This window comes from Mobula birostris, chromosome 16, assembly GCF_030028105.1.
Source record: "Mobula birostris isolate sMobBir1 chromosome 16, sMobBir1.hap1, whole genome shotgun sequence".
Classification (NCBI taxonomy): Eukaryota; Metazoa; Chordata; class Chondrichthyes; order Myliobatiformes; family Myliobatidae; genus Mobula; species Mobula birostris.
Window position 1 is genome coordinate 73594726 of NC_092385.1, and position 24787 is coordinate 73619512.

Consider the following 24787-nt stretch of genomic DNA (forward strand, 5'->3'; position numbering starts at 1 on the left):
CTGGGGTCTGATCAGCCCCGGCTGAGTCACCTGGAGGAGGTTGTATGATGTTGAAAGACCCTAAACACTCGATGATTCCAGGAACATCACTGAAGATGTGTCCAGAAGCATCAGTAGATGTATGTAAACAGCGACCACCGTCATTACTTTGAAACCAAGTTTTATACTCATTTTCACTACCAACTTGCCTCCTTTGAGCAATATGATTAGACACTACACATCTTCCCTCAGTTACAAGATGGCACTGTTGGTATTTTGTGGGCTGATTTGAACTTTGAATTCTTCACCTACGAATTTCTAAAATCCAGAAGGTGTAAATGAATCATTCCATAATCATCGACGTTGTTTTTTTACACACCAGTTGTCCACTCTGTTGCATGCAATTTTCCATTGATTTTTTATGGTTATTGAATTCAGAGTATGCCCACAAGAAAATGAATCCCAGCGCTATATCTGATGACATACGCGTACTTTGATAAATTTACTTTGAACATGTTGCCTTTACTAAGCTTAAATCTTAGTTCTTTATTTTATTTACCTTGGTCTTTATTTATTTACTTGCCTGTTTAGAGATACAGGTGCAGATTGGCCCTTCCAGCCAATTCCCAGAAACCCCATTTTAACCTTGGCCTAATCATGGGACAACTTACCATGACCAAATAACCGACCCAGTACATCTTTGGACTGTGCGAGGAAACTGGAGCACCCAGAGAAATCCACGCATTTCATGGGGAGGACATACAGACTCCTTACAGATGACACTGGAATTGAACTCTTAATTCTGATGCCCCCAGCTGCAACAGTGTCACATTAACGGCTACGCTACCATGGCACTGCAGTTGAGTCTAGGTGACATGCAAACAAGAACAGCAGCTATGACTAGTAGCTTCTAAACCCACAATAATATGAGACAGGATGGTTTTGATGTAAACAGGTGCAGATCACAGCTTTTATTTTACTGAATGAACACAACTATATTCAGTATATGGAAAACAAGCACTGCTGTAAAAACCCTGCTAGTGTAAACTGACTTTTCATCAAATATTCTTGTTTCAGTACATATGTCACACCACAACAGTTATTTGCAAAGACACTGCAAGAAAGCACAGTTTACATGTTAATTCTAACACTTGCCTAATTTAACACTTGCAGTTTGTTACTTGTTTTGAGTTATAATATCCTGAACAGCAAGCTCAAAGACTTTTAACACTGAATCTGAAAATATCAGTACCTAACACACTTCAGGAACTTGACAAGATGGATTTTCATTGCCAAGTAATCACAATCACAGTGGAGTAACAGCTAACATAACACTATTACTGCACCAGCAACCCAGGTTAAATTCCACTGCTGTCTGTAATGAGTTTATAAATTCTCCTCATCACTGAGTGGGTTTTCTCTGGGTGCTGCAGTTTCCACCCAAGTTCCCAAGATGTGCATGTTAGGTTTAGGATTTAACTTAGCAATTATTGGCCTGTGAGTTTGACGTCAGTGGTGGGTAAATTGATGGAAAGTATTCTCAGAGATGGTTTCCAGGTGTCCCCCGCTTTTCGAACGTTCGCTTTACGAAACCTCACTGTTACGAAAGACCTACATCAGTACCCTGTTTTCACTGTTACAAAAAAAAGCAGCGCAATAAAAAATTCAGCGCGCAAAAAAAATCAGCGCGCAAAAAAAGGCAGCATGCGCCCCGAGCAGCCGCTTTCCCCCGGATTCGGAACGGCATTACTTAAACACATGCCTGTGAGCAGCCGTTTGCAAGATGAGTTCTATGGTGTCGGAAAAGCCTAAAAGAGCTCGAAGGGTGTTACACTCAGCGTAAAACTAGACATAATTAAGCGTTTTGATCGTGGTGAACGAAGTAAGGACTAAGTGAGTTTGGCTTGTGGAAGCTGATGAAGATGATGTTGAAGAGGTTTTGGCATCCCATGACCAAGAACTGATAGATGAAGAGCTGATGCAATTGGAAGAGGAAAGGATAACAATCGAAACCGAATGCAGTAGCGAAAGTGAAGCAACTATGTGAGATTTTCGCTGCAATGATAAAGTATGACTTTAATTTTGAAAGGGTACATAGGTTTATGGGATATTTGCAGGTTTGAGTCCTTACAAAGCACTGTATGATAGAAAAATGTGCGAGGCTCAGCAGTCAAGCAAGCCTTCCACATCAGCCACAGCAGACGACGAACTCCGACCTTCAACATCGAGGCGGGCAGTCATAGGAGAAGATGAGCTGCCTGCCCTGATTGACGACGAGATGACACCCCAGTGTCCCACCACCCCAACTCCCAGACGCGGACAGATACTGTACCGATTCGTGGAGAATGCAGCAGTAACCAGGAGGCACACAGCACATCTTTAAGAAAAAAGCCGAAATAAAAATGCTAATTAATTAGGGGCCACCCCACACGTAAATGTCGGCCCAGATCAAAGGCGGGGGAAACCTGTATATAATTATATGGATAGACGGGCTGATTAGGAACAGTCAACATGGATTTGTGCGTGGACGGTCATGTTTGACAAATCTTATTGAATTTTTTGATTAGGTTACTAGGAAAGTTGATGAGGGTAAAGCGGTGGATGTTGTCTATATGGACTTCAGTAGGGCCTTTGACAAGGTTCCACACGGGAGGTTAGTTAGGAAGGTTCAATCGTTAGGCATTAATATCGAAGTAGTAAAATGGATTCAGCAATGGTTAGATGGGAGACGCCAGAGAGTAGTGGTGGATAACTGTGTGTCAGATTGGCGGACAGTGTGTAGCGGTGTGCCTCAGGGATCTGTACTGGGTCCAGTGTTGTTTGTCCTATATATTAATGATCTGGATGATGGTGTGGTAAATTAGATTAGTAAGTATGCAGATGATACTAAGATAGGTGGCATTGTGGATAATGAAGTAGGTTTTCAAAGCTTGCAGAGAGATTTAGGCCAGTTAGAAGAGTGGGCTGAAAGATGGCAGATGGAGTTTAACGCTGAAAAATGTGAGGTGCTACATTTTGGTAGGACTAATCAAAATAGGACATACATGGTAGGGCATTGAAGAATGCAGTAGAACAGAGGGGTCTAGGAATAATGGTGCAAAGTTCCCTGAAGGTGGAATCTCATGTGGATAGGGTGGTGAAGAAAGCTTTTGGTATGCTGGCCTTTATTACTCAGACCATTGAATATAGGAGTTGGGATGTAATGTTGAAATTGTATAAGGCATTGGTAAGGCCAAATTTGGAGTATTGTGTACAGTTCTGGTCACCAAATTATAGGAAAGATGTCAATAAAATTGAGAGAGTACAGAGGAGGTTTACGAAAATGTTGCCTGGGTTTCATCTCCTAAGTTACAGAGAAAGGTTGAACAAGTTAGGTCTTTATTCTTTGGAGCGTAGAAGGTTGAGGGAGGACTTGATAGAGGTATTTAAAATTATGAGGGGGATAGAGAGAGTTGACATGGATAGGCTTTTTCCATTGAGAGTAGGGGAGATTCAAACAAGAGGACATGAGTTGAGAGTTAAAGAGCAAAAGTTTAGGGGTAACGTGAGGGGGAACTTCTTTACTCAGAGAATGGTAGCTGTGTGGATCGAGCTTCCAGCAGAAGTGGTTGAGGCAGGTTCGATGTTGTCGTCTAAAGTTAAATTGGACAGCTATATGGACAGGAAAGGAATGGAGGGTTATGGGCTGAGTGCAGGTCGGTGGGACTAGGTGAGAGTAAGAGCTCGGCACAGACTAGAAGGGCCAAGATGGCCTGTTTCCGTGCTGTAATTGTTACATGCTTATATGGTTTTGCAAGTTGTGGGCATGTTACATTTGTGCCAAAAACATAGCAATACTTGCAGAATGCTCAGCATATTTTTGGACTGTGTTGATCATTGACACACATGACTCATTTCACTGTATGCTTTGATGTACAAGTAACAAGTAATCTTAATCTCAAAAGCAAATGCTGAATATTGGACAGCTATCCATTCAGCCAGAATTCCCCATAATCCTATTAATAATAATTAAATGACAATAGCATTTCAAGGTTTCTTAAAATTTTCTTAAAATCAGCTATAATCTTGCTAGCCAGCTGTGGACAATTCTAATGCAAATTTTATGTATGTATATTAAGTTACAGGAAAAGTCAATCACCTAGCGAGAAGATACATTTTATTTCTGAACAAGGACAAAACAATCAGCAGTGCATTTATAATCTGTTCTTAATTGTTCTAAAATAGTGAGGACTCCAAGTCCATTGACGACAACAAATGTTTTTTTTTAGATCAATTCAGGCAACAGAGAAAGAAAACAATGAGCTGTGATTTTGAATCTCACGAGGTTGGACCTGGTCGGGGAAAAGTTCTTCCCTGCAATGAACTCTTGGGGCTTTCATAACAACTCAACAATTTGAGTTTTTTTTCCTGATCCACAATTTACAAGATTTTCTGAATTCAGTTCCAGCACATCTTGTAATGGATTTTGTACTCCCCATATACACAAGTAACCTCCACTGGCAAATATCGTCTAAGCTTACCTGTGACTGTCACTAACATAGATGCCACCAGAGGCCGATTATTATCCAGCTCCCGACTCAGCCGCAGTTCTCCACTTGTTTGGTTGAGGATCATTAAGCTCAAATCATTTCCACGTTCAAATGTGTAGAAAAGTCTATCCGAAATATCAGGATCATAAGCCGGGATCTTCCCAATGATCCCTGAAGGAAAGGTGTTTGACTTATTGGATATATAGTTGTTGAAAATGATTTGGAAGTTCTTAAGAACAGGACTATTATCATTCTGATCAATCAGGCGAATGTGGACAGTAGCTCGGCTCACAAGGGGAGTAGAAGTTGCTTGCACGACAATCACATACTCAGATTTTACCTCATAGTCCAAGTCAGTAAGAGCTGTGAGTTCTCCAGAAAAGATATCCATCTGCAAGATCTCCGGAATATTGCCTTCCACAATTTGGTACATGATCTGAGCATTTGATCCCTCATCTGGGTCAGTTGCTGTGATCTGACCCACCACCGAACCAACAATGCTGTTTTCTTTTACAAATACTTCAAATTCATCAGCAGGAAATACAGGTGCATTATCATTGACATCCAAGATACTGACGTGAATATGAACTGGTGTTCTGCGCACAGGGATCCCCCTGTCTACTGCATAGGCAGTGAGATCATAGATCGGAACAGTCTCACGGTCAAGCCTTCGGACAGTTCGGATAATCCCTGATGTTGGTTCAATAGTGAAGTCCCCATCGCCATCTTCTCCATTCTGGAAAGTATACTGCACCCTGCCATTAGCATGGGCATCGCGGTCAGTGGCTGAAATCTGCAGGACACTGGTAAAGGGTGGAGCATCTTCAGACACTGACCCTAGGTACTGAGGGTTTAAAAACACTGGTGAATTGTCATTGACATCTTTCACCATGACTTCAACGTAGGTAGTATCAGATTTCTGTGGAATCCCATTGTCTTTGGCAGTGATAGCTAAAGTGTATGTCATCTGATCTTCATAGTCAAGTTCTGTCTGTAAAGTTATAGCACCTGAATCAGGATCAATTCGAAACTGAGGAATGTTGTCCTCCAAGTAATAGGTAATCCTAGCATTCTCTCCAACATCATCATCTGTTGCACTAATTACCACCACAGTGCTCCCCACTGGACGATCTTCATTGACATTCACTGAATAATGGGCACTCTGAAACACTGGTCTATGTGTATTGGCATCGGTGATATTGACGTGTACGTGGCATGTATCATGAAGTGTACGATCAGAAGCTGTGACTGTTAATACGTAGCGCCTCTCCTGCTTGTAATCCAACGGCAAGGCAAGTGTTACAAGTCCCATGCCAGCCTGGGTGCTGATACTGAAGCGATTTCTTGTATTTCCACCTGTGATCTGATAAGTTACCACCCCATTCACATCTCGATCGACTGCAGTTACAGTCAGTACACTGGTTCCCACTGCAGCATCTTCATTTAAACGGATGAAATATTCTTTCTGTGTGAATTCTGGACGGTTATCATTGACATCCATTACTGTAATAGTAACACTTGCAGAAGCAGACAGAGATGGAGATCCATGATCCCTAGCTTCAACCCCAAAGAAATAATATTCAACAGACTCACGGTCCAGTTGTGCACTCACTGTTATCCAGCCTGTTCCACTGTTGATCACGAAAGGAGAGTCTGGAACAGTGTCTATCAGCCTATACTCTAAGCGGGCATTTTCACTATAATCCGCATCCACTGCCTGGATGTGAATCACAGAGTGTCCAAGAGGTGCATTTTCAAGGACTGATACCTGAAATGGGGTACTCACAAAGATAGGGGTGTTATCATTAACGTCCACCAGCTGAATACTGATCATTCCTGTATTGTTGGATAGGGGAGGCCGCCCAGCATCTTGAGCACGGACTCGCAGGGCATATTCACGCTCTACTTCGAAATCTAAAGATGTCACCACCTCAATTGCACCAGTAATACTATCAATGGAGAACTGACCTCTGCTGTTCCCACTAATTATGTTATAATGGACCAAAGCATTATTGTCCTTGTCCAGGTCTGTGGCAGATACTTTCAAGATCTCTGTATGAGGCCTGATGTCTTCTCGCACCTGGACAATGTACCGCTTCTCACTGAACTGTGGAACGTTGTCATTTTCATCCAAAACAGTTATGTAAACTTTTACGGTAGCACTTTTAGGGCCTGGGTCTTTGCCTTGATCATTGGCCTCTACAAGCAAAGCGTATTTCTCTATGGTCTCTCTGTCTACAGATCCACGGGTAGTGATTAAACCAGACCTGGCATCTATATCAAAAACTGAATGTGAGGCTTGTTGATTCACAAACCGATACCTGATATTGGCATTGGAAGGAGAGTCTACGTCTGTGGCACGGAGCTGCAAGATTGGGTAGCCTTCCTCCACATTCTCCCGAATGGTTTCCCTGTATTCAGCTTGTTCAAACACTGGGTCATGATCATTGGTGTCACTCACTGTAACGGAGATCATGGTGGTGGCGGAAAGGCGAGGGACTCCATGGTCAACAGCAGTAATTCGAAAATAGTGCAGATCCATGCTCTCTCTGTCCAAGACTTTGCTGGTGGAAAGCAGTCCTTTCTGAGGGTCAATTGTGAAATAATCCATAGATCTGCTGTCCATTAATGAAGCCATAGAGTAAAACAGCCTCCCAGCCTCCCCGGTATCTGGGTCCACTGCAGTAATTGTGATCACAGGAGTCCCCGGAGGTTGGTTCTCTGCCACCTGAACCTGGTAATTATATTGCGGAAAATGAGGGCGACGATTGACCGATCTACTGGTTCTGATTAGCGGCAAGCGAAACGCAGCTCTCTTGCCCCGCTTGCGGATCGTGGGATTAAATACATTATACCGTATAGTTTCTGTGACGTTTAACGGGACTGGTATAGGCGGGTCACTTTTTGAATTACTTCTTGGTCTGAACCCAGTGTGCAGAGCTTTTAAATGAGCTTTGGCGGGTTTAAAAAACAGGAAACTGAGAAAGACTTCACAGCTAGAAGGACGAGAAAGATTTGCCTTGAGCAGCCCCCCGCAGTTCTTCGTTCCATCGTCAGGGTTTAGAGCAGAGTCTGTTTCTCCGTCTGCATCGGGAGCTGTCCACAGCGCCTGTGGTGCTGAAACATCTCGGTTCAGACAATACTTCCCCGGCCACGAGCACACTCTCAGAAAACGAAACAGGCACAATTTAAAACAAAGATTGCAGTCTTGTTGAGGCAGAAAGCGACAAATAAATATGTTCATACAATTAATTTTAGTTTCAATTAAACGTGACCAACTTGTCTTGTTCGTATCAGGGTGATTCATGCACACGATAGTATATTGATTCACACATCGGTGCAGTTGACGGGCTAAAGTGTGGTTGGTGCTCTGATTCTTTTCCTGCTCTGCGTAACATCTGTCCATGTTCTTAGTTGTGCTTGAGAGGTGGCACCGGCAGAAATGATTTCTAACGCTACCCAGAGGAAAATTTAGACATTGTTTGAAGCACTCTCCCAATTCAGCATTCTTCCCTTCAATGCCCAGGCAGTCGCACGCTCCCGTGACATACAGGCTCTTCAAGATAACCTCTTTGCAGTCCCAAGTAGACCTGACCCTTATGCCAGGCCGGACGTTTGACTTGTTCTTGTTGGTGTGATGATTTGGAAACCGGCTCCAACAAAATCTCCCCGAGCTATTGTCCCAGCACTGGCAGAGTGTGATGGGAAGGGGCAGACGGAGCAGGAATCTTGCCGTGCGCTCCAGGCGACCCTTCCTTTCCGAGGGCAGGGAGGAAAGGCCTTCTTCAGTTAGCAATAAAACGCAGTGACCACGGGTGCTGTGGACACCCCAGCAGCGGTGCACGCTATGCCAGAGTTTGACACGGAGGTTTCCCGTTTCTCGGCTGCCATCGACGAGCTGAATACACCAGTCCTTGACACTGCTCCATTGTGGGGCAGCTACTGACCTTCTGCCTTGCTCGGCCTCGGTGCACCGAATCCACCAGTCCGGCTGACCGGCCCGCCGCCCCGCGGCTTGGGGGCTTCTCCATGCTTTGCCCGTGCGGTAGGCCGGGACGCCCGCAGCCTCTTGCCAGACTCCCGGCCACCGTATCGCCCCTCTGCCGCCCGCCTGGAGTCTCCGAGGTGTTGGCAGCCCCAGCCGGCTCTCCGCCCAGCCCGCTTCGTCTTGGGCCGGCAGCGCAAACAAAGGGCTGAGCGGGAGCAGGAGGAGGAGGAGAGACTGGAGCTCCGTCGCCATCGCCGCCGCTCCTCGTCCTCGCTGCTTACCCTGTCCGCCGGTGCAGGGCCCCGTTCCGCCGTCGCCCACACCGCTCAACATCCACCTGCGGCCGGCCGGCCGCCCGCCCGCTCAGCCCCCTCGTTCGCCCACGCTCGCTCGCTCAGGTTGTCGTCTCCGCGCTCCTGCGCGCCTCCTCATCCTCGCTCCACTCGCCTCCAACATGGCGCCCAGAGCCGGCGCGCACCACTGTCCGCTCGTGCTACAGCCCGACTTCCGCCTTCACAGAACCCCCTGTGACCATTTGGAAGAGATGAGCGCTGCCTTCATCATTGATACTGGCAACCCGTGAACCATCAACCCCCCCCCCCCCTTTCCTGGTTACACCTCTTTGCCGTGAACGGAAATCATGTAGAGCAATCAGAAAAAAAATCAATATGATAGGATTACTCCGCTTCTCTTTCCACACCATGATGAATATTTCTGTAATTTTGTGTATTGATTTCAGTTCACCAACTTCGACATTTCTTTAATTTTGTAAACAAAAAAGTTTAAATTCTACTGGGCAAGGAGTAATACCGCGCGGAAACAAGCTCTTCCATGCTTACATTTTGGACCATATCCTTTTCCTAGACATCTAGTTATACATATATGTACTAATGAGTCCTCGTTAAGGGTCTCAGCCCGAAACATCGACTATTCCTTTCCATAGATGCTGCCTGACCTGCTGAGTTCCTCCAGCATTTTGTGTGTGTTGCTCTGGATTTCCAGGCATCTACAGGATCTCCTGAGTTTATCATGTACTTATCTAAATAGCTTTGAAATATTGTTGTACCTGCCTCAATCACGTCTCTAACAGCTTGTTTCGTATTTGCACCACTCTCCGCAGTGTTTCAGCGCAAAGAAAATTCAATATTATAGAACATGTCACATTCAGTCAGAGATTCCAGAGTTCGTTTCAGAGTGGGATTAAAAGATGGCCCGTGGAGACGGAAAAGAAAACAACGAAAACAACGTAAATGCGAATACAGCATCTCAAAGTTCCGTAAACAACTGTGTTGTGAAAATAATTTCTATTATGGATAGAGGCCCACCAGCATTTTAGGGGAACTAGAAGTGATAATAAATGTATTGTGTTTGTGTCAGTAATCCGAAAATAAATAAAAGGGGGGACTTTGGTTTTTATATAATATACGTGTAATAATATTTTGTTACTTATCCGTGAAAAATGCATCAAAGTTCCTCCTTTTTCATGTTCAGCCAGTGATAGTCTCCTTTGGCAGAGAAGAGGTTAAATAGTGTAGCTATAGCGCACAAGAAATAGGAAACAAAAGACAGTCGAGGTGCGAGAATTACAAGATATATGATCAGTTTGTGCCGTTAAATTCTCAGTTTGTACGTTCTGTCTTCTAGCGGTATTATTGTAGTATGTCAGTTGAATACGAGCTGTCCTATTCCTGCTGGTTCTTTGCTGTGGTCTCTGCCGCTGCATCTGCTGCTCCTTCTGCCTACTAACTGCAGGTCCTCCTCCTGTGTGTCTTCCCACTCCCGCTGACTACCCTGTGCCAAGTTTTCTCAACCTTCTGCTGTTTACATGCTTTCATGATTATACAGTCTCCACTCCTCCTTTCGCAGGCTCTCGGGATAATGCTTCTTCCTGCTGCCTTTTCCAGTAATTTCTCTGCTCTTATTGCTACTTGTAGCTTTAGTTTTCTTGGCTATCTACACGTCGGCAATTTCTCTGGCCTTCCAATTCTATACATACTGCATTAGACTGGGAAGAACCCACTGGAATCAAAAGACAGCGTGAACATTGATTTCACTGACTTCCTGTAATTTCTGTCTTTCTCTTTTTCATGCTCCATTCTGGCTTTTTCAGTCAAGAGTGAAAGCTTCTTCAGTCTTTCCACCCATCACCTCTCAGCTTCTCACTTCATCACCCTTCTCCCACCCACCCAACTCCACCCCTCCCCCAATCACCTAGCTTCACCTTTCATAGGCCAGTGTGGACTTCTCCTCCCCCACATCCTGTTCCAGTTTTTTCCCCTTTCCTTTTCAGTTTTGATGTAGGGTCTTGGTCTGAAATGTCAACTGTTTATTCTACTCCATAAATGCTGTTTGACCTGCTGAGTTCTTCCAGCATTTTGTGTCTTGCTCTGGAATCAATACAACATATTTTTTTTCTTATTGTACATCGTGGATAAGTATACGTGGTAGCCAATTCAAAGGTTCTGGAAAATGCACCAAATAAAACATGATGATTTGAAGGTTTCCAGATTATATTCTCCAACCCCATTTGAGAAATAAATTCTACAGAAGCCCAGTGTACTCCGTTCCTTAAGGAAGGATTTAAAAGCAGAGGAAGGAGCAAGGAACATTTCCAAAGGATGACAGTCAGGTATAAGCTTCAAGGTAGTGTTTGAAGAATCCAGGAATGCATGGTGGTGAATAATTGCCAAGGTTGATGCAGAGCATGGAACCATTTATTGCAGGAAAGGAAGTCCGCAGAGGAAAAAAATAGATTTATTTTGAATATAATCCAATTCCAAAAACTGTTAAAACATCACTAAAATCAAATCTGGGTTTTATTTAATAAACAAATGGACATTACAACATCACATGATCTGCTCTACTCACTGTACTGTACACTTATGACTGTGTGGCTAAGCACAGCTCCATTGTTATATTCAAGTTTGTTGATGACGCCACTGTCATTGGCTGAATCAAAGATGGTAAGAAATCAGCATGTAGGAGGGAGATTGTAAATCTGGCTGAGTGGTGCCATAACAACAACCATAAAACCATAATTTCTTACTCAATGTCAGCAAAACCAAGGAGCTGATAATTGACTTCAGGAGGAGGAAGCCAGAGGTCTATGAGCTAGTCCTCATCAAAGGATCAGGGCTGGAGAGTCAGCAGCTTTAAATTCCTCTGTGAGGAGCTGTCCTGGGCCCAGCATGTCAGTGCCATTACGAAGAAAGCACAGCAGAGCCTTTACTTCCTTAGGAGTTGGTGACGTTTTGGCATGACATCTAAAACTTTGAACCATCAACATCTATAGATTGTGGTGGAGAGTACATTGACTGGCTGCATCCCAGCCTGGTATGGAAACATCAATGCCCTTGAATAGAATATCCTACAAAAAATAGTGAATATGTCCAAGTCCATCACAAGCAAACCCTTCCCACTGTTAGGCACATTCACATGAAACATTGTCGCAAGAAAACAACATCCATCATCAGGGATCCCTACTACCCAAGACAAGCTCTCTTCTCACTACTGCTTTCAGGTAGAAGGTATAGGAGCCTTAGGACTCACACTACCAAGTTCAAGCATTGATATTACTGCTCAACCATCAGCCTCTTGAACCAAAGGGGATAACTGCACTCGACTTCACTTACCCATCACTGAAGTGACTCACAACCTATGGACACACTTTCAAAGACTGTTCATCTCATGTCCATGATATTTATTGCTTATTTATTTATTATTATTATTATTTTTCTTTTAGCATTCACACAGTTTGTTGTCTTTTGCACACATGCACATATACACACACACTTTGATAATAAATTTACTTTGTGCTTTGAACTTTGACGTTTGTGCGAAGGTGCCAAGCCATCTTGAATGTTTTTAATCTCCGTATTTTCTTCAGTTGATGCAGTTCTCTCCATTTGAAGTTTAAATACACAAAGAAAAAAATCACACATGTAATCTTACCAGTTAAATTTGAAGAAAAATGCAGCAGCTTATCCCCGAGAGGACAACAAAACATGTGAAATTTGGCATGTGGGGTTCATATTTCTGATCTTAAGAATTGTTCTGTAAGTATACTGTTTATAAAATAAACACAAGAAGAAAATAGAAAAAGGAATTACAAAATTGATACTTGAATGGAGAGACTAAATTTAATTTTATAAAAAGATCTGTAGGCCCTCAAGGTTATGAAACTTTTTTAAAAACTGCAAATGTTGGAAATCCAAAATAAAACAGAAAGCACAAGAGATTCTGTAGGTGCTGGAAATCCAGAGTAACACACACAAACTGCTGGAGGAATGCAACAGGTCAAGCAGCACTAATGGAGAAGAGCAAAGAATCAATGTTTGGGCCGGGTCCTGATGAAGAGTCTCGACCTGAAATGACAATTTTTCATTCCTATTCATGGTTGCTGCCTGACTTGCTCAGATCTTGCTTTCTCACTGCATGCTAAGAATTGGAAACTCGCTAATTTCAAAGGAAATTAGATGAATATAGAACAGAAAGGAAGATGGGAATATATTCTGTATGATTGGGGTGAGACACTTAAACTGAACCAAAAGTGGGAGTGTAATGTACATTCCAACAAATTCGATTTAACAGTCACTGTACTTTACATTTTAGGTAATTTTGAACACTTCCCCCATGGAGAGAGGGAGGGAGAGAGAGGGGAGGGAGAGAGAGAGGAGGGAGAGAGACAGGGGGGAGAGAGAGAGAGGGGGGAGAGAGAGGGGGGAACAGAGAGGGGGGGAGAGAGGGAGGAGAGAGAGGGGGAGAGAGAGGGGAGAGAGAGAGGGGGAGAGGGGGGGGGAGAGAGAGGGGGGAGAGAGAGAGTGGGGGAGAGAGGGGGAGAGTGAGGTGGAGAGAGAGAGGGAGAGAGAGTGGGGTGAAGGGGGAGAGACAGAGGGGAGGGGAGGGGAGAGAGAGGGGGAGAAGGTGGAGAGAGGGGGGAGAGAGTGGGGGAGAGAGGGAGAGGGGGAGAGTGAGGGGGAGGAGAGAAGGGGAGGAGAGAGGGGAAGGAAGAGGGAGGGGGAGAGAGAGAGGAAAAAGGGGGAAGATGAGGAAGAGGGGGGAGAGAGGGGGAGGGAGAGTGGGGTGAAAGGGGGAGAGAGAGGGGGGAGGGGAGGGGAGAGAGAGGGATGAAGGGAGGGGAGAGAGGGGGGAGGAAGGGGAGAGAGAGGGGAAGGGAGGGAGAGGGGGAGAGAGAGGGGGAAGGAAGAGGGGGAGAGAGAGGGAAAAGGGGGAAGATGGGAAGAGGGGGAGAGAGGGGGAGGGGAGAGAGAGAGGGGGAGAGAGAGTGCAGGAGGAGAGAAGGGGAAAGAAGAGGGGGAGAGAGAGGGAAAGGGGGGAAGATGGGGAAGAGGGGAGAAAGAGGGGGAGAGAGAGAGTGGGGTGAAGGGAGAGGAGAGAGAGGGGGAGAGGAGAGAGAGGGGGAGGGGAGGGGAGAGAGAGAGGGGAAGAAGGGGAGGGAGGGGAGAGAGGGGGGAGAGAGAGAGGGGGGAGGGAGGGGAGAGAGGGGGAATGGAGGGGAGAGGGGGAAGAGAGGGGAGAGAGGGGGAAGGGAGGAGAGAGAGAGAGGGGGTGAAGGAAGGGGAGAGACAGGAGTGAAGGGGGAGAGAGATGGGTGAAGGGAGGGGAGAGAGAGTGGTGAAGGGTGGGGAAAGAGGAGGAAGGGAGGGGAGAGAGAGAGGTGAAGGGAGGGGAGAGAGGGGGGTGAAGGGAAGGGAGAGAGAGGGATGAAGGGGGAGAAAGAGGGGGAGGGAGGGGAGAGAGAGGGGTGAAGGGAGGGAGAGAGGGGGGTGAAGGGAGGGGAGAGGGGTGGAGAGAGGGGGGAGGGATGGGAGAGAGGGTGAAGGGAGGGGAGAGAGGAGTGAGGAGAGGGAGTGAGAGGGGGAAGGGAGAGAGAGGGAGAGGGGAGGGGAGAGAGAGGGGGAAGGGGAGAAAGAGGGGGAGGGGAGGAGAGAGAGAAGGTAAGGGGAGGGGAGAGAGGAGTGAAGGGAGGGGAGAGAGAGGGGAGGGGAGGGGAGAGAGAGGGAAAGGGGAAGGGTGGGGAGAGAGGGGGTGAAGGGAGAGGGGAGAGAGAGGGGGTGAAGGGAGGGGAGAGAGGGGGCAAAGTGGGAGGGGGGAAGGTAGGGGAGAAAGAGAGGAGTGAAGGGAGGGGAGTGAAGGGAGGGGAGAGAGAGGGGAGTGAAGGGGAGAGAGAGGGAAGGGAGGGGAGAGGGGGGGTGAAGGGGAGAGAGAGGGGTGTGAAAGAAGGGGAGGGGGGAAGGGAGGGGAGAGAGGGGTGTGAAGGAGGGGAGAGAGGGGGGAAGGGAGGGGAGAGGGGGTGTGAAAGGAGGGGAGAGAGGGGGAGGGAAGGGAGGGGAGAGAGAAGAGTGGAGGGTTGAGAGAGGGGGAAGGGAGGGGAGAGGGGGTGTGAAAGGAGGGGAGGGGGGAAGGGAGGGGAGAGAGAGGGGCAAAGTGGGAGAGGGGGAAGGTAGGGGAGAGAGAGAAGTGAAGGGAGGGGAGAGAGAGGGGAGTGAAGGGAGAGGAGTGAGAGGGAAGGGAGGGAGAGAGGGGGGGTGAAGGGGAGAGAGAGGGGGAGGGGAGAGAGAGGAGTGTGAAAGAAGGGGAGAGAGGGGTGTGAAGGAGGGGAGAGAGGGGGAGGGAAGGGAGGGGAGAGAGAGAAGGGTGAAGGGAGGGTTGAGAGAGGGGGAAGAGGGGAGAGAGGGGTGTGAAAGGAGGGGAGGGGGGAAGGGAGGGGAGAGAGAGGGAGTAGGGAGCGGAGAGAGAGAGAGGGAATGGGAGGGGAGAGAGAAGAGTGTGAAGGAAGGGAGAGAGAGGGGGGAAGGGAGGGGAGAGAGAGGGGGAAGGGAGGGGAGAGAGAGAGGGTGAAAGGGGAGAGGGAGAGGGGTGAAGGAAGGGGATAGAGAGGGGGTGAAGGGAGGGGAGAGAGAGGGAAAGAAAAGAAGGGGTTGAGGGAGAGTTGGAGAGAGGGAGATGGTGGGGGGTGGTGTAGAGAAGAGAGGAAGAGAAAACTCCGTGATATGAAAGTATCTAGTATCTCCAGATACTAGTTGTGTCAACTAGCTAGAATGGAGATGTGTAACATTCAGAGTGTGCCAATGTTCAATCAATGGAGATTAGAACGGGAGGAAATATTTTGATCTCTACTGTTGTGTGCCTCCAGTCACAGAGGGGCATTTTGCAACCAGAAAAGGTCAAGTTTGCAGCAACTAGCTTCAAGGGAATCAACCTGGAAACATTAACAAAAATAGGTTGGTCTATTTAAAGTGAGATGGATAGAAAAGAATAATTACAGATTTAGTTCATGGGTGAAGTAGAAGTCATTGCCTGGTTTGTGTAATGAGGAAAAAAGCATAGATTAGTCTGACAGAACTCCAAAATAAGAGGTAAGTATTGCCAGGTTGCAGGAAGTATTATAACTGTGTTGAGAATCAGGTCTTCATTTAACCGTAATGAACTATTAATAGAACTGAACTGAATTGACACAGTAGAGGCAAAATATCACAATGGCCTTTTCAGAAGTCTGGATGCTCTGCATCATTTTCCACTATTGGCTGTAATATAAATGAGGTACCATCTTAATTGGACACTGACAAGAGCCAATATTAAGGATACCTGAGCCTGGAGACATTTTACTTTCCTTAAGAAGTCAGAGTCCATTCCCAAAATCTTGCCATAGCAGACATGCAAGATAAAGCAATAAAAATATATTTTAAAAAGTGGTCAATAAATACAAAATGATTGTTTTAAAATTTCACTTAATTACCTCTGTCCTAAACTTCCACATAGGGTGAAGCATACTCATTAAATCAATATTAACAATCTAATCAATTCAATTCATTTTCAGTGTTATTTCACTTTGTTCGTTTTTGTATTTTGTTTCACAGCAGCAAATGAAATGCTGAACAACACGAAGATGAGGGACACAGGCAAATTGGAACAGACTGTGTATTCTCATTGGGCTTACCATCCCAAAGTATTGTGTCTGTAGTGGCATCAGACTGCAAATGCATACCTTGTGTAAGCTCAGCATAAAATGTTAAATAATTCAGCAAGGAAAAAAGTCTCTTTATCAAGCAACCATAGTATCAATGAAATACCAATTATAGAAGTAAACCAGTGATTCTACTTAGAAAATGATGCATATAATTGGATCTTTTTGTTTTTGCCTTTTTGCACTGGTAATATTTCCATTACTAGAATTTCAAAATTACTAGATTGCATTGTAATGTTATAATTTTGCAACACATAATATATTCTGGAATATTCTGTTTTATCTGTGCTCAAGTACATCCTTAATATCCACACATATATCTGTAAATCTGATGAAAAAAATTTCAAGGTAGCTTGCCAGTTACGTCTTGAGCATCATCAGTTGTGATGCATTTACTGCTTTTAAATGTACAATCATGATCAACTCATTCATAAAGTAATTCATTCCCCTTTACATTTTAAAGAGATAGCTGAACATTCATGATGTTCAAGCATGCACATTATAGCAGCAAATTGAAAATGGGCTAGTCAATGGAAGGCTTAATCTGTGACGTGGTTCTTCAATCAGCTGACCTGTAGCTCAGTTCACTTGTACAGTAAATGCTTTCATTTAGTAGCACTTAATTAGATTATGGGCGATGATAATAGGGCAATTTGACTGGCTGAGAATTTTTCGCATGGCTTCTGATACATCAACAGTTGCACTAAATTAACAGCTTCTTTTCCTTGTTAAAAATCAAGGCAATCACTTCTAGTGATGAAGAGAACATTCAATTGTGCTATTGAAAAACAAAAGTACAATTTGCTATTATTTGATGCTAGTAATAAGTTCCAGAAAGCGGAACAGGAAGAGTCCACTTGTATTTACCTCCTGCCTAAACAAATTCACATTCCGTTTAAGCCATCAATACAACCACTCAGTGGCCACTTTATTAGGTTAATACAAATATCTACTCAATCAATCATGTGGAAAAATGCAATCTAAGTGACTTTGACTGTGAAATGATTGTTGGTGCCAGATGGGATGGTTTGAATATTTCAGAAGTTGCTGATCTCCTGGGATTTTCACAGTCTCTAGAGTTTACAGACCATGGTGCAAACAACAAAACAAACATTCAGTAAGTGGTAGTTCTGTGGGTGAGAACACTTTGTTAATGAGAGAGGTTAGAGGAGAATTGCCAGACTGGTTCGAGCTGACAGGAAGGTGACAGAAACTCAAGCATTAACACGTTACAATGGAGTGCAGAAGAGTATCTCTGAATGCACTCTATGTCAAACTTTGAAGTGGACCGGCTATAGCAGCAGAAAACCACTAGCATACACTCAGCGGCCACTTTAGTCGGTACAGAAGGTACCGATAAAGTGAGCACTACTGTAAGTGTATAAACCTTCTTATTCATTGGTTTATCCATAAGGGTTAATAAGTTGTTGAATCTTCATTTGCCTATGAACAAAAGGAGTTAGTAATGTTGCTGGAGGCATTTTGAATTGAATACCATCATATTTTTTATATCACAATGTAATATCTTCCAACTCCTGTTAGCCAGAAAACAACTAAGTGTCAAGCTGTCATTCCAGAGAAAGAGAGACCAAATATTTATGGTAGAAATGATTTATTGTGGAATTGCATCTCAAAATAAAATATTCCAGCCTGTATCTGGAGTTATTTTTCATTTTTTCTTTCATTTATGGTTTCCTCCTGTGGGTATCTTCTTGACTTATGTGCAATTGCATAATAAATAGGTTCAGAAACAAACTGTTCCCAATCCATTCTAATCATCCTTTCTAACTGCGAGAAAAGCAAACCACAACCATTATTCTGTCTATTACCCTTTCAGCTCCTTCTGGGAAATGTCTTCTCTTTGGCAACACACACAAAGTGCTGCAGGAACTTAGCAGTCAGGCAGCATCTATGAAAATGAATAAATGTTTGGCATTTTGGGCTGAGACACTTCATCAGGACTGGAAAGGAAGGAGGAAGGCACCAGTATAAAAAGGCAGGGGGAGGGGAAGAAGGACAAGCTAGAAGGTCTTAGGTGAAGCCAGGTGGGTAGAAAAGGTAAAAGGCTGGAGAAGAAGGAATCTGATAGGAGAGGAGAGTGAGAAAAGGAAGGAGGAGGGGACCTAGGGGGAGATGATAGGCAGGTGAAGAGAAGAGGTAAGAGGCCAGAGTGGGGAATGAGAAAAGAAGGGAAAGGAAACGGGAAAAGAAGAAAAAAAAGAAACAAAAAAAAATTACCAGGAGGAGAAATCAATTTGATGCCATCAAATTGGATTTCCTCCTCCAGTCCTTCCCTCTGAGCATGTCTGGCTTATCAAAGCAATGTGCCAATTTGCTGAGTCACTCAGATGTGGACATCCCAGTTTAATTCCAGATTTGTGCTGCTAGCACTTCTCAGCCTGGCAGGACAGAGGGTAGGAATGCCTCAAATGGCATCTGCACACTGGATGAAAATTAATAGGGTGATCTTCCTGAACTTTCTGGAAAAAATTGATGTATGAAAGTTGTTTAATGATAGAAGATGAGGTGTTAACTGCGGGGCTCGTTCTGTTAATGTATAGCATTCTGATACCCAACGCCTACACATGCATAATTGCCACAATGTGTTGTTCCAAAGAACCAGAGGATATGATTATAACGTAAACACGAGGAATTCTGCAGATGCTGGAAATTCAAGCAACACACATCAAAGTTGCTGGTGAACGCAGCAGGCCAGGCAGCATCTCTAGGAAGAGGTACAGTCGACGTTTCAGGCCGAGACCCTTCGTCAGGACTAACTGAAGGAAGAGTGAGTAAGGGATTTGAAAGTGGGAGGGGGAGGGGGAGATCCGAAATGATAGGAGAAGACAGGAGGTGGAGGGATAGAGCCAACAGCTGGACAGGTGATTGGCAAAACTGTTTATGAAGGATGCTATTGCTTCTCCCTGATGTAGTGCATTCTAAGAAACCAAGTTATTATTCCTGCTGACACACAGTTTGTAAAACAACACAAAATCCTACTCCTCACACGTAGTTTTTTGGAGCCTTGTTTCATTGTGTTGACTTGTACATTATAGCTACATCACAACATTTTGGACATTTATTCAAAACTCAAAATCCCTTGGAGCAGTAATAAAAGGTGACGACATTATTAGGATCCATAGCATTTCTAAGACCACAAGACCATGAGGTATAGGAGCAGAATTCGGTCATTTGGCCCATCGAGTCTTCTCCGCCATTTCAACATGGCTGATCCAATTTTGCTCTCAGCCTTAATCTCCTTCCTTTTCCCTGTATTCCTTCTTGTCCTGACCAATCAAGAATCAATCAATCTCTTCCTTAAATATACATAAAAACTTGGCCTCCACAGCTCCCTGTGGTAGAGAATTCATCTGTCTAAAGAAATTCTTCCTCATCTCCATTCTCTCTATTCTGAGGCTGCGTCATCTGGTCTTAGACTCTCCTACCATCCTCTGCTCCACTCCAAACATTCTCTCCACTCTATCAAGGCAGTTCACCATTTGATAGGTTTCAATGAGGTCACTCCTCATTCTGCTGAATTCTAGTGAATACAGGCCCAGAGCCATTAGATGCTCTTCACATGAAAATTCATTCAATCCTGGAATCATTTTTGTGAAACTCTTTTGAACCCTCTCCTGTTTCAGCACATCCTTTCTAAGATAAGTGGCCTAAACCTGTTCACAATACTCTAAGTGAGGCCTCACCTGTGCTTCATTACTTTATTATACAACATTACATCCTTGCTTTTATATTCTAATCCTCTTGAAATGAATGCTAACATTACATTTGTCTTCCTCACCACAGACTCAACCTGCAAATTAACCTTTAGGGAATCCTGCCTAAGGATTCCCAAGTCCCTTTGAGTCTCAGCTTTTTTGTATTTTCTCCATTTAGGAAATAGTCAACCCTTTAATTTCTTCTACCAAAGTGCATGACCATATACTTCCCAACATTATTCCATCTGCCATTTCTTCTTCTGCCCGAGTCCTTTTGTAGCTTCTGTACTTCCTCAAAACTACCTGCCCCTCCACCTATTTTCATATCATCTGCAAACTTTGCAACAAAGACGATCAATTCCATCTTCCAAATGATTGACATGTAACATAAAAAGAATCGGTCCCATCACAAATCCATGTGGAACACCACTAATCACTGGCAGCCAGTAAGAATAGGCTTCCTTTATTCCCATTCTTTGCCTCCTACCAATCAGCTACTGTTTTATTCATGCTAGAACCTGTAATACCATAGGCTCATAGCTTGCTAATCAGCTTCATGTGTGTGGCACCTTGTCAAAGGCCTTCTGAAAATCTAAGTTCACAACATCAGCTGATTCTCCTTTGTCTATCCTGCTTGTTACTTCTTCAAAGAAGTCCAACAGATTTGTCAGGCAAGATTTTCCCTTTGAGGAAACCATGCTGATTGTGGTTTATTTTATCTTGTGTCTCCAAGTACCCTGAGCCCTCATCCTCAATAATCAACTCTAACATCTTCCCAACCACTGACGCTAGACTAATGGCCGATAATTTCCTTTCTTCTGCCTCTATCCCTTCTTGAAGAGTGAAGTGACATTTGCAATTTTCAGTCTTCTGGAACCATCCAGAATCTAGTGATTCTTGAAAGATTATTACTAAGGCCTCCACGATCTCTTTAGTCACCGCTCTCAGAACCCTATGGTGTACATCATCTGGTCCAGGTGACTTTAATAGTATATTAATGTATCATTAGCAAAATACATTATAAATTTTGTTGAGTAACCAGATGAAAGAGAATGAAAAGTATATGAAAAAAATTGTACTTAGGTGGCACAGGGTGATTACAGATACATCGCAGAGTAATTTGAGACAAAGTGAATAAAAGAAATAAATTATAAGGTTGGTTCAGCAAACATCCATCAAAAAACATCCATGGTAGATTTAGCAATTACTTTGACAGGTAATGATGCTACCACTCTGGAGTAGGAGTAGAGTTAATAGCTCTGCAGACTATTTCTAGGTAAATTACAAACTTATTTGTTTGAACCAGAACTAATCTCCATGGATACAGTTACAATGTTATTTCATATGGCGGCTGGAGTAATTCTGCCCTCGGATACTCAAAGAGTTCACATCTCATATTTGTTAAGAAAGATGAGGTGCTAATTCAAAGTTTCTCCATAAGATAACTATATGTATCCCAGTATTTCGGTTAATGAATCTATTTGTGCACAGACTAGTACAGTTCACATATTGGTAAATTAGAATGTTCTCACTCTTAAGGAAATATTGACTTAAAAAATCCAAAAATTATTGAGAAAAGGAGAATAAATCTGTAGATTGAAATGTTGTCTCATAGTTCAGTGTCTCTTTGGTGCCCTTCAGGACACTGCTGGGCACAATATGCCCTTCTGGAGGAGGAGAAGATGGCGGGGCGACGCAGCACGCGAGGCCACTCCGGTGAATATCTGTTATGTGTCAAGTAGGGGACAGTGCACAATTCTGATTTGATGGAGACAGACGTGAGAGTACGGAGGAACATCTGGAGAAACTTCTGAAATGCCGGCTTCGCTGCCGCTGCTATTGTGTGGTCTGGAATCTCCGGAGGAGAAGGCCCCGAAATCCTCGGCTTTGCTTGTTTTGGTGGCCGGGGCGAGGTCGAAGGCACTCGGCAGAGGATGGCACTCGGGAGGCTGTCTCGGAGGGGCTGGTCAGAGGCTCAATGTTTTCAGATGGACAGACTCAGAGTCAGCTGTGGTTGGGTGCTTCCAATGCAACTTCCAATGTATCGGCAGTTGTTGGTGCCTGGAGATTTATGGCAGGGAGTTTCTCCCCTTTGCCGCCTGCTATTGGGGACTGTCGGGAGTCGATTGGGACTTTGAGATTTTATCAAATTATGGTATTGCTTTGCACTGCTGTAATTATATGTTATAATTATGTGGTTCTGTCAGTGTTAGTCTTTGGTTTGTCCTGTTTTTTTGTGATATCACTCTGGAGGAACATTGTATCATTTCTTAATGCATGCATTTCTAAATGACAATAAACGAGGAATGAGTGTCCTCATAATCTAATCTAATCTAACGTGCTCTCTCTCCAGAAGCACATGGGTGCAGACAAAACTCAGGACATGGGCTGGGATTTCAGGGTAAACGGATGTGTCGTTATTCACTTTGGCCAGCCTAACAACTGCATTAAGAAAATATTTCAAAGTTCCAAGTACATTTATTATCAAAGTATGCATACTTTATACAATCTTGAGATTTGTCTTCTTTTCAGACAGCCATAAAACAAAGAAACCCAATAGAACCATCAACCTTGAAGACCATAGTTCAAGGTCATACAACTGAAATGCAACCAGAAATTGAGGAGCGGTTAGTGTGAGTCACAGTTTCAGCAGCCTATATTATTCTTAAGGTCAGGAATGGTGGCATAATAATCAAATGGAATTATATCAGACAACACACATCAAAGTTGCTGATGAACGCAGCAGGCCAGGCAGCATCTCTAGGAAGAGGTACAGTTGACGTTTCAGGCCGAGACCCTTCGTCAGGACTAACTGAAAGAAGAGCTAGTAGGAGATTTGAAGGTGGGGGGGGAGATCCAAAATGATAGGAGAAGGCAGAAGGAGGAGGGATGAATTATATCTGAATTTATGGATAAACATTTATTTCAATTCTTGAGTAGTTTTCTTTACAGTAGATCAATTTAACACTTCATTCTCCGCATGTATGCATCACTGACTCGTGTATTCTAACTTCTACTCCACCCCATCTCTTATCCCATCTCCTCACTCCAACACCCTAATACCCATTCCTTTGAATTCTAGCCACATGCTTGACAGGTCCCAGGAGAAAAAAGGGGTGGGCCTTTAGGATGAGTCCACAGAAAATAATCTTATTCAAAATGCATATGCTTTTGTAATGCATGTTTTAAACTGTTTCTTTCTGCCTTCTCTGCCTTGCAACTTGTATTTTTGGAATACAGTATCAGTAGCTGCAAACACAGAAGGGCGGAGCTTAGGATGATGGTGCCTAATGGCAACTCCTTTGCTTGCATTTTCGGAAACAGCTCTATTTCTATCTTTAATATCTCTAATTGTCCCTTTCAGGGTTCTTTCAAAGACCCTGACCTGGAGTTACATGCTGACTTTGGTTCTTTGCGGAAGTGGGACCCGTTCTCAGGGCCTCAAGACCAGCCTCTTTTCGATATTCCAAGGACGTGGTCTGGAAGACTAGCATGCCTTCAGGGTGCTGGATTTTCATGGCTCTGGAGGCGGGCAGAAACGAGCTTAGTGCCGCTTAGTGTTGTGGGGGTATACGGAAGATCGAAAGCAGTGAGCTGGCTGTTGGTTGTGTGCCCAGAGACCAGAGTCCTTGGGGCACAGAGCTCGGAGATAGTGACACAACAGACTTTTAACACCATATTGGGGAGTTGTTTTGCTATGTCTTCCCTCTTGCTGTGAAATGGGGACACCCCTTTTTCCTTTATTAGGAAGAAAGAGAGCCTGTGGTATGTTGAATTACTGGGTGAACGAGTAGTCTTTGGGGTACTGCAAGTTGGTGTCTCTATTGATGCTTTGTTGCACACTTGAGTGCTTGATGGAGGGTGCAGATGCTTTTTGCTGGTGGGGAAGGATGGGGGTCTGCTGCTTATGCTTGGGAGGGGTTGCTGGGGGGGGCTTTGGTGTTCTAACGTTTAACTGTTATTCATTGGGGCACTCCTCTGTTTTCATGGATGTTTGAGAAGAAAAATAATTTCAGGATGTATATTTTATGCAGTTACAACGCAATAATTACAATTCTCATTAAATTATTGTCAGTTCATGATAATTAAGTATAAATTGCATATTTTCCTCTAGGTATGAAAGTAAAATCCAGTAAATATATTTCTTTCTATAAAGATGTAAACCATGTAAAATAGGTTTATGTTGTAAGTGAACCTTTCCGTCTCAACTCATTCCCTCAAACGCATTTACTTTTGAAAAAATATGAAAGGTTAAATATAACACATTTTATTCTAATACACCATGAAGTCCAGTTAATTGGGACATATCAGGACCAATACATTTTAGCCCATTTAAGCCGCAGTCCAAATTAGCCAAAGTTTCATGGAAATAGTTAGAAAAGTACAAAAAAGACACACTGCCATTTAACTGAGTAACAAATTATACATTGAAAATGAAATACAGAACAAGTTAGAACACAGCCAATACCACTACAGTACTATAAAACTGTATATTATTTCCTAGTAGTTATCAACAGAGAAATTCATCCTGTGTACACTGCCATATTCTTTTGATTGATTGCAAATGAACAAAATCAGCACAAACACC

At 44.0% G+C, this 24787-nt stretch overlaps 1 protein-coding gene across 1 annotated transcript in view; it reads right to left on the bottom strand.

Moving 5' to 3' along the window:
* Positions 1-7914, bottom strand: part of celsr3 (cadherin, EGF LAG seven-pass G-type receptor 3) — a 359789-nt gene extending 351875 nt beyond the window's left edge. Inside the window, exon 1 of the mRNA XM_072280082.1 lies at positions 4500-7914. Within this exon, the coding sequence (XP_072136183.1) occupies positions 4500-7914 (3415 nt within the window). The remainder of the gene's footprint in view (positions 1-4499) is intronic.
* Positions 7915-24787: the final 16873 nt, after the last annotated feature.